At 35.4% G+C, this 11331-nt stretch overlaps 1 protein-coding gene across 1 annotated transcript; it reads left to right on the top strand.

The window, feature by feature from the left end:
• Positions 1-4653: 4653 nt before the first annotated feature.
• LOC143583157 (putative jasmonic acid carboxyl methyltransferase 2) lies at positions 4654-7266 on the top strand. The gene is made up of 4 exons (XM_077065544.1): positions 4654-4719; positions 5352-5750; positions 6268-6540; positions 6676-7266. Exons 1-4 carry the CDS (start codon positions 4654-4656, stop codon positions 7027-7029), a joined length of 1092 nt encoding a protein of 363 aa, XP_076921659.1. The 3' UTR covers positions 7030-7266.
• The last annotated feature ends 4065 nt before the right edge of the window (positions 7267-11331 follow it).

Genomic DNA, 11331 nt, shown 5'->3' with positions numbered 1-11331 from the left:
TGAGGCCTGATCAGTGATCAATTACAACATTCTCGAAATATATGACAATAAACATTGAATCAGCGACTGTTTACCTGAAATATTGGTGTGAGTATTAGATGACTTATAATGTGACGGTGATTACAAGACTTCATTTGTGACGGGACAAGTTTGGTTCGATACTAGTTCAGGGTGCACACAATTTATAGAAAGGGTTAAGCTAGGGCCCAACTCAAATATTAGGTTGAAAGTTGAAACATCCAATGTGTAAATACAACTTTAACCTATTAGCTGGTTAATGTAATTTGGATTTCATCACATACAGGTAAATATGACTTTTAGGAAATCTAACAACATTTAGTGGTTAAAAATTATGATGGAACCGTAAAAGTTGCATGCTTATGTTTGACGTATGTAATGATCGTCAAGCATTTACTTGTTTGTTGCCCATATCCGCTTGAACTGAGGAGATTGTTTGGTTGGTCGGAAATTCAATGAGTTTTGTGTTTGTTGGTGGTGTATCCCATTAGAACAAATGATATTCCAGATATTATTATCAAATTAAATGCGTTGTAATAGATTTTGGTAAAAACTGAAGCTACTTTTGGTAATAGATGTCAATATTGTTCACACATAAGTATCTTCGAAAAAGACAAATAATTTCAACGGAATTTTAAAACATCCCATTAAAAATCAATTTAAAAGTTTAGGTAATGTACCATAATGTACAATTAAATGTTAGGCTTAAGAGAATTTTCGAAAATCTAACAACATTTCGTGGTTAAAAGTTAAGGTGGAACCGTAAAAGTTGCATGTTTATGTTTGACGTATGTATCGACTGTCAAGCAATCACTTGTTTGCCGCCCCTAGTTGCTTGCGGCCGAGAAGATTGTTTTGTTGGTCGGAAATTCAATGATTATGTTGTTTGTTGGTGATGTATACCACTAGAACAAAGGATATTCTAGATATTATTATCAAATTAATGTGATGTGATAATTTTTTTTGATAAAAACTAAGACTACGTTTGGTGATAGATGTCGATGTTTTTCACACATACGTATATAAAGAAAAGGCAAATAGTTTCAACGGAATGTTAAATCATCCCATGTAGAAATCAACTTAAAATGTTTAGCTAATGTACAAGTAAATGTTAGCCCTTAAGAGATTTTTCAAAAATCTAACGACATTTAGTGATTAAAAATTATGGTGGAACCATAAAAGTTTCATGCTTATGTTTGATCAAAACTGAAGCTACTTTTGGTGATAAATGTCAATGCTGTTAACATATAAATATCTACGAAAATGATAATTCGTTTCAACATAATGTTAAAACATCCCATGTAAAAATCAATTTAAAAGTTAAGGTAATGTAGCATCATTTACAAGTAAATGTTAGGCTTAAGAGATTTTTCGAAAATCTAACAGCATTTTGTGGTTAAAAGTTAAGGTGGAACCATATTTTGATGTATGCTATGTTGAGGCTGTAAAATTGCACATATTTTGATGTATGCTTCTTAGAAATAAGGAAACACTCTTTTGTAAACAAATAGTAGTGTTTTGAAGGTGCAATCCATTGCGTGTTAGCCCTCATGTTTATCTTGTGTTGTAAGTTTTAACATATTGGGTTGCTAAAATTGTAGATTTTGTTTGGGGCTTAAAAGTTTAGAGCAATGTTATTATTTTATGAAATTAGGTGTAGGTCCTTTATTTTGACGAGGTATTTAAAAATGGTTCGGTATAATAGGGTTTTAATTTTGAACCGGATGATTTTATCGTCTCCATTTCCATTGATGTACTCAATATCACTCGCCCATCAACAACCAAGGTAAGTGAAGTACTTCTATGAGTTTTAGATTTAAGAAAAGAATCTTAACATCTGAAAATTTCCAGTTACATATAGTAACATTGATGTGAGTGAAGTTCGCTAGAGAAAATAACATCTATTTTATGTCAATCTTTGTTGTGTCTTCGTCACCTCTTTTACTAGTAGCTAATTATACTTGTTCAAAGCTTAACATTAATATTATATCTTTTATGTTATCTAATAAATGGGTTAAGTTATTCTACAAATGAGAACAAAAATGAGAAGTATGAGATGAATTTGTGGTCACACAAAATATCCCTCAAAAAGGTTAATAAAAATTAATAAAAAAATTATAACTCAAAACTAAAAAAAATAATAATGTTTCGCTCGTCTTTCTCGCTCTAAAAAAAGAAAAAAAAAAGACACAATGTTGAGGAAAAAAGATTATTGTTTTTTTTTATCAATGTGTTTTTGTTTATTTTCGTTATTGTGTTATATTACTCAATATTGTGTTATATTTTGCGATCTATTGTGACTTTTTTATTTATAATTGTGTATTCAGTTAATTTTAATCATTGTGTATTTTTTTCTCGGCATTTTATCTTTTCGTCTTGCTTTTAACGAGAATAATGGGGGAAATATTTTAGCTTTTAAAATGTTTTAGTGTTTTTATTTAAGTTATGATTTTTTTACTATTATTATTTTGAATGGTCTTTTGTGTGACCGCAAATACTTCTAATACATTTTATTTTGTATCACGTTATATTTTAACTTTACCCCTAATAAATATAAGTCAAATTGAAATTTAATAATTCCACCTTTGTGCGATTGGCCATTGGTAATCGCACATGAGAATATTCCTTATGGAAGTTCCACATTTTAAACATTTTTGTTTCATTGGACCTCTATTAGGAAAAAACTTAACGACATTAAGTTTTATCTGAATTTCAAGATAATGTTTTAAGGTTTTTGATCGGAAGGATGATACGAGTTGATTAATGTAAAACGTATCCAAAGTTCAACCTAATTTTTTTAGATATCATTTTGATCAAATCATAACGTCGGTACCCTACCGGTCATACCATAACGAATCAAATCGATACTCATCAAATTTCCACCGGTCGTCCCGCGCAATACACAAGTTAGTCTCCATTCAGCTGTGAACGTGGACCACTTGCGCCACAAGCATGTAACATGTGCTCTTTAGTTGTGGTGCTTGCTGCGCATTGGGTTACATATTAATTGATAATAAGTGATGGACCACATTTGCCTCAAAAACTTTACAAAACACGTAAATGATCATGTGGAAATGAATACACATCAATGACCTAATTAGTAATTATCACGACTGTGTTCTTACGATAGATGTGGCCCTTTTGTCGGATGTAATCTCGTTTTAATTATGTCCTCTAATATAATTAATATTAAACATTGACCATTCTTTAAGATTCACACCTAACGGTAAGCATGTTAGAAGTGAGGGAAAAACATGTTAATTAAACTGACCCAAAAATCAAGCCGAAATCAGTGGCGAAGTTTGGACATACACGTCGAGAGGGCCGGACTCAATATGTATAAAAAAATTCATAGACTAGAGGGGGACGGGCTCAAAATTTCGTCGAAACGGATGAATTTATACTATGTATAAAAATTTCCGGCTAGAAAAGGATAAATTTACGCTGCCAAGCGAAAAAAAAGGAGGCCAGACTCAAAATTTTGATTGTAAACGTGTAAATTTACACTATGCATAAAAATTTTCGGCAAAATGTGGATAAATTTACACTACCGAGCAAAAAACCGAATGGGCCGGTCTCAAAATTTCGGTCAAAAATGGGTAAATTTAGACTATGTATAAAAAATTTCGGCCAAAAAGAATAACCTTACACTACCGAGCGAAAAAACGGAGTGGCCCCGGCCCCAACTAAAGCTACGCTCCTGGCCGAAATCGAACGGTTAAAACCGATCATATAGAAACTGTTTTGAAAGGCTGTTAGGTTAGGAACGTTTTATAGTTTTCAGAAACCGGTTTAAAACCTATTCTTCTAAAACCGGTTAATTTGGAACCGATGCTAAGAAACCAATGCATATGTGTATATTTTTCTATGTATATTAAGTTATGTATTTATGTATGTAAATATTTTGTATGTATCTATATATGTATTATGTATGTTATGCATGTATCTATTTATGTACATATATTATGTATATGTAGGTAGGTAGGTAGGTAGGTAGGTAGGTAGGTAGTTATTTTTGTGTTTTATTAGAAGTATTCTTTTATAGAAAACCGCTTCCAAACCGACCCTAACCGATTTCATCATGTCCGGTTTTCAATGCCTCAATCCGGTTTGGTATGTCAGAAACCGGTTTTGACTACCATAACCAAAAATTGGTTTTTTCAATCGGAACTGGTTTAGGGTAGATAACCATGCATGTGTACTTAAGAATCACATATGAGCATAACATTCTTACCTGATCAATCAAACGCAAGATCTAAGACTTTTCGTTTTTTTTTGTAAGTATTTTTTTTCCTTATTACTATTTTTTTTTAATAAATCGACATGTTTAATATTACTTGTAATGTAAAGTGATTCCTAATTATTTGTTGAGTTATGTGACGTGCATTTAGCTGACATTATAATAAACTTTGCCCTTCAATAATAAGTGATGTTAAATTAGTCAAAATGGGGGGACATATTAGGTCTGAAATTAGATATTGGTTAACGTGATAAAAATATACTCGTAATACAATCAGAACCGCATGTTCCCAGGTACCAGGTCTTTATATACCCCTCACTTCTATTTTAATTTTCATCAACTTCAAGCATTGTACCCTAGTGAAAGATAAACACACACGTATACACACCATAATCATGCATGTTCTTCACATGAACACAGGAGAAGGAGAGACTAGCTATGCCAAAAACTCACACCTTCAGGTAACCACGTCATATTGTCAATTGCATAATATTTTGTGAAAAGTAAACTGTCATTTCGGTCCCTATGGTTTTTGCGGTATTTTGGAAATTGATGGTATTATATATAGGCATGCAAACACATATGTTGTTTTATTGTAAAGGGTATTATTTCAAGTCCCTTATCGATAATCAAACACCAACTAAACGATAACTCTTGTTTATATTAATAATCAGAAAATATCACTCTAAAAATTGATTACAACTCTATCAAACCCTAACTCGGTTTGACTCTTGATGAACCCTAACTCGGTTGCACCTCACACCACCACACGCTATAATGTCTAACCTATCTTGTTTATATAGACTAACCTAACTTGCTAACCAATACAATATTACTAATTTTATTCAATACAATTACGAAACATAACCACTATGACCAGCTTGTCAACATTGGTCCCTCACGTTCACCGACTTGTGACATAGAGTCTGAAATTGCTTCCAACATTATTGAGGGAAATGGCAAATGTGTAGGGACGGAGAAATGGCAGTTTACTCTTTTGTGAATCCGAAACATATATATATATATATATATATATATATATATATATATATATATATATATATATATATATAACATGAAGGTTTGAGTGCAGAAGAAGATAATATCAGTAGGTAGTTCAATGGTGGAATCTGCCATTTTTAACATCATGTTGGAGGTGCAGCCCAAGAGCATGGGAGTTGCGGACTTGGGGTGCTCTTCTGGACCCAACTCGCTGACGGCGGTCTCTAAGATAATCCAAACGGTTAATGTTGTTAGCCAGCAGATTGGTCTATCAGTACCTGAACTAAGGGTGTCACTGAATGATCTCCCTGGTAACGACTTAAACGATGTGTTTAAGTCATTGCCAGAGCTTTACAATAAGATGAAGAAAGATTATGGTATTGAAGATTGCTACGTTTGCGGCTTGCCTGGTTCATTTTATGGAAGCTTGTTTCCAGCCCAAAGTCTTCACTTTGTTCATTCTTCTTCTAGCCTCCATTGGCTGTCTCAGGTTAGTGTCTTTATAGGTTATTTTATTGATATACATAACTATTTTCAGATTTTTATGGTTTTGGTCACTTATAATCTTTTAGTAAACTCGGAAGTACAAATTTTTCACCTTGATCGAAATAGAAGGCAAACTCGTAATAAGTTGTGATGCAAACCCTTTTTGGATAACCAAACTAAGTATCATGCAAACCATATTAAGATCTTGGGGTCATAATATTATGATGAATGACTCATTGGTTTGAATAAGTAGTTGCAAAGTCTCAGACGCAAGAAACTAAAAGTATCAAGTACAAACGGTATAGAACACTTGTTCGTTGTCATACAAAAAAAATATCTTGAAAAAACCAACTACAAAGTCAAAGCCATAAGTAGTAGAGACCAAAATGGTCCACTTGAAACTCGACCAATTATCATAGCATGTTGTATGCATGGGAACCACATAGTACAATACTAACTTTACCTGAATTGATAGTCATAGTTGGTTTAGATAATCTATTGGCTTGTGATATTTGACTTAGGTACCATTGGGTTTGAAACATAAGGTTGGAACTCATTTGAATAAAGAGAAGTTATACTTATCGAAAAGTAGCTCAACGAGTGTTGTAAAAGCGTACCAGAAACAGTTCCATGAGGATTTCTCGTTGTTTTTAAGGTCACGGGCTAAAGAAATGGTCAGCAAGGGTCGGATGGTTTTGTCATTCATGGGTCGACGGTCCCCAAACCCATGTGCAGACGAGGCTTGTTACCAATGGGAGCTTCTAGCCAATGCCTTGATGAGTCTTGCTTTAGATGTGTGTTCTCCATCCTTCACTCTTTCCCCTACATTCTCTTTCTTCAATGAGTAGTTATATTTTTGGAAAAGTCATCAAAGTGGTGTTTCAAGTGTAATTAATCTTATTGATAAATTTATAAATATGTTTTTGTAGGGACTTCTTGAGAAGGAAAAGATTGATTCATTTGATGCTCCTTATTATGCACCTAGCCTCGAAGAAGTGGCACGTGAAGTTGAGTATGATGGATCATTTGTAGTCGATGGTGCTGAGACGTTTGAGATAAAATGGGATGATGGTGACAAGAGTGATTTTAATATATCAAGCGGTTATCGAGTGGCTAAAACCATTCGTGCTGTGGTGGAGCCAATGTTAGAGGGTCATTTTGATCTTGGGTTGGAATTGATGGATGAGTTGTTTCGAAGATATGCGAAAATTATCGATGATTGCCTCTCCAAGACAAAGTTAAAGTACATTAATTTAGTCATTTCTTTCATGAGAAATGAGTAATTAATATATTGATCCAGAGTGTTTTTCCTTTGCTTTTTAATGTGTGAAAATATATAAATGGAACACTTATGTATTACTAAAATAAGAATCAAGGGAATGTTATTTATCATAGTGTTTATTTTTCTTAAAGTATACTTTTATTTTGACCACATGGTATTCTATTGGTTAAAAGTGTCAAAAGTCACTGCTAAAGAAACACTCTTACAAAATGGTGTGAATATGATTTGAGGAGATTCCAGACCGCTTCAAATGCATCACTTCAAAAAATCTTTTTTTTTCCGTCACAACTTGCCCGGTGCTCTTGGTACGTGGTACTCTCACCCTAATAGCATCCACAACAACAAACTAATGCAAAGTGTTACATCAGGCCCGGCTCCGAGAAACACAAAAAAAATTTGGGCCGAAGGCGAATCTAAATTTAGGCCTTAAAACTTAAGTAAAATATAAACTCGATAACGCAAATAAAAAAGCAAATCATACGATGATTATATTAATTTCAATACACAAAACATAAATATTGTAGCAAAATAATCTAATTTACATACCTAAACGAAACGCGATGCTCGCCTTGCATTTTTTGAAGCAAAACTCTCGATCTCTTTTTGCGTTTTTCATTACGGATAGGTACTTAGGGGGCATTTTCCTAAAAAATAATATATATGTGTTAATTCAATAAACAAAAACAAAGTAACAAACTAACAATTAACAATCAAACCTACTGTTTACATAAACTGATAAACTGATAAAACTGACAAACCACCAAGTCTGTTACTAACCCTAACTGGCTAACTCCCTAACTCACTAACTTTTATAATAAAAGTATAAAACTAAACAACTAAGTAAACAAATAAACAAAAAGTCAGATTTTAGAACTCAGAACTAATTAACCCTGCTGGTGCTGGTCGTTGTCTCGCTGGACGCCTGGACTGACTGACGGAGTCGGAGCAGGGCTGGAGCCGAATGCGGGCTGCTGCGGTGGTGGACTGGTGGTGCAGGCTGCCGGCGGTCGCGGTGGCTTGTGGTAGAGGTGGTCAAAAAAACCGGTCCTCGAACCGGTTTGCCGGTTTAAACCGGAAACCGGTTTTTAAGAAAACCGGTTTTTTGTAAACCGGTTTGACCGGTTTACAAACCGGCGGTTTGTATATCGGTTACACAATTTGGAGCCTAAACCGGTTTTATAACCGGTTTTAAAAAAAACCGGTTTTTTTTAATAACCGGTTTTTAAAAAACCGGTTTTTTTAATAACCGGTTATTAGAAAAACCGGTTAACCGGTTTTTTTATAAACCGGTTTTTGACCGTTATAAAAAAACCGGTTAACCGGTTAAAAACCGGTTTTTTTCCCGTTGAGTAACGGCCATATAGCCGTTTTTTCTTATTTTTGACCGTTTTTTTTTTCCCATTTTACCCCCACAAACATCTATATATAGCTTAGGTTGGGTATTGGTTAGATCACACTCGATTATACAACTCCAAACGCTCTAAACGTTTATTACATACGCGATTATTTTGTTATCTCACGCTCAATTATACCACATTACCACTCCATACGCTCTTATTTCGTAGTCGATTATCATGGCCTCCCAAAGTGCTGCTTCATCCGTCAACATGGGTGCCTCGAACACGGGAGAAACGGTCGTTCGGGTCATCCCCACGAAACGAAACCAAGATGTTTGGCAACATTTCGACCTATGCGAAATGTCTAACGGTACCCAAAAAGCTCGATGCAAACATTGTTTGAAGTTTTATGGCAAAGATGCAAACTCCACTTTAAGAGCGCATGTACAAAGGCCCTTTTGCAAGGCCTTGAAGGACGAATCAGGAAGTAGTTCGCAGCCGGAGATGACGAATCAAGGAACGGTGTTTACGTACGACCTTGAAGAGGTACGTCAACAGTTTTCAAACTTTGTGATTCAAAATACACTTCCTTTCAACCACTTCGACAACCCTCAATTCACGTCGATGATGCAAAAGTATGTTCAACCACGCTACCAACACGTAAGTCGTTCGACCCTTAGAAGAGATTGTCTTAAAGCTTGGAAAAACGCTAAATCCGAACTAATTTCATACTTTTCAAACTTACAAACTGGTGTAAACTTAACAACGGATGTGTGGTCGGTACCTAATGGTTCGCCCGACTCATACATTTGTGTGACGGCTCATTGGGTTGACCCCGGGTCGTGGCAAATGATGAAACGAACCGTTGCGTTTCAATTGTTTGATTACCCGCACACGGGCAGAAATATTTTTAAACTCTTGGATAAAGTCATTCGACAATACAAGATTGAAGATAAAATCTTTTCAATTTCGTTTGATAACGCGTCCAACAATACGGCCGCGGTTGGCCATTTAAAATTAAAGTATAAACCTATTTGTGATGGAGCGTTTTTTCATAGCCGATGCATTGCACATATTATCAACTTGGCCGTGCAAGATGGGTTAAACGTGATCGAAACGCAAAGAAACAATTTTAAAAGAATGTTACGAGATGTTTTTAGCAACAATAAAACATTTTCAAGATACAAAAAATTTTGTGATGAAGCTAATTGTCAATGGTTGGGGCCCAATTGGGATTGTCCAACAAGATGGAACTCGACTTGTGATATGTTTGAGAAAGCCATCCAACAAAAAGAATCACTAGTTGCGTTTCATCAAATAATGTCAAGTAGGGGTAAATGTGCACCGTACGATCCTAGAAACTGGTTATTGATTGAGATCGTTACGGAGGTACTTCAAATTTTTAAATCTTGCACAACAAGTTTATCCGGGGTTTACTATCCAACAAGCCCCATTGCTTTACCAAAAATTGCTGTCATGTGCACAAAGTTGAGTGAACTTCATTGTAGGGGTGCACCTTATTTTGATATGGGTGTAAAAATGAAAGAAAAATTTAGAAAATATTTTCAACAACTACCCGCTGTTTTGACATGTGCTGCTGCGTTAAACCCTTGCATAAATGTTGGTGGTGTTGAAGCTTTAATAGAAAAAATTTGTGATGAGCTAGAGTTAAACGACGATCAAAACCCCTATTATAACCAAACTTTAAAGAATGCTTTCAACACCACCTTGTCTAACATGTATGATGTTTACCTTACAAAATACGGGTCGTCTTCCCAAATTCATGACTCGTTAAGAGCTGTTGCCCAATCCCAATCCCAAACCGACCTTGAAATGGGGATGTACTACATGATTTGGGAAGACGCCGGTAAACGTCAAAAGGTAAACACCCCAAGCAGTGAACTTGGAAGGTATGGTGGTACCAACTTTGTGAAACACATGACTCCAGATGAATTTATAAGTCTTGATTTGCTGGCTTGGTGGAGAGGTAAGGAGGATGAGTTTCCGATCCTCGCCGCCATGGCCAAAGATTTACTAACGGTCCAAGCTTCCACGGTAGCTTCGGAGTCTGTTTTTTCTGTTTCTGGCAGGGTTATATCGATTAGGAGGACTCGACTCACTCCACCAGCTGTAGAGATGTCTATTTGCTACAAGGATTACTTAGACGCTTTAGATAGGGCACAACATCAACGCTCACTCGAGGGGGAAATGGACTATGAGGCGGGCTTGTATGAAGACGAGGTCAATCAAGGACACACTCAACCAATGACCGATGAAGAAGTCGCGTACGACGATTACCTAAGGAATAGCTCGGGATCGGGTAGCGATGAAAATAATGAGTAAGAAACAGCAAGTTGTTAATGTAATCGTGTCTAAGCATTCTTTAATGTTTGTATTTTTGAGTTACGAATATGCGATAACGATTTAATGTTTGTATTTTTAATGTAAAAGCTATAAATGAAAGTTATGTATTTTTGAGTTACGAATATGCGATAACGATTTAATGCTTGTAGTTACCGGTTTGCCTTGTAGTTACCGGTTTGTTTATACTGTGAAAAAATAATGGTTATTTAAAAAAAAAAAAAAACCGGTTAACCGGTTAGACCGGTTATTAAAAAACCGGTTAATAAAAAAACCGGTTTATTAACCGGTTCTAACCGGTTCCCAAACCGGTCGTAACCGGTTTGACCGGTTATGGTTTTCATGCACAAAAACCGGTTATTAACCGGTCCGGTTATTAACCGAACCGGTTTTTTTCCAGGACAAAAAAAAACCGGTCCGGTTAATAACCTAACCGGTTTTTTTAAAAAAACCGATTTGTGCACCTCTAGCTTGTGGCTGCCTTTTTGAGTTTTTGTGGTACGTTAGTAAGTGTAAAGTATGGAACTAGAATTTGGAAGATGGTGTGGTGGTTGTATTTCTTTTTAAACCTTTCAGACTTCTTCCGTGATGCTCCTGGCTCTTCT

Source organism: Bidens hawaiensis, unplaced genomic scaffold (assembly GCF_021521415.1).
Source record: "Bidens hawaiensis isolate Kalapana, Puna unplaced genomic scaffold, B.hawaiensis_p1.1 tig00032149_1, whole genome shotgun sequence".
Lineage (NCBI taxonomy): Eukaryota > Viridiplantae > Streptophyta > Magnoliopsida > Asterales > Asteraceae > Bidens > Bidens hawaiensis.
This window is presented reverse-complemented; position numbering and strand designations above follow the sequence as displayed.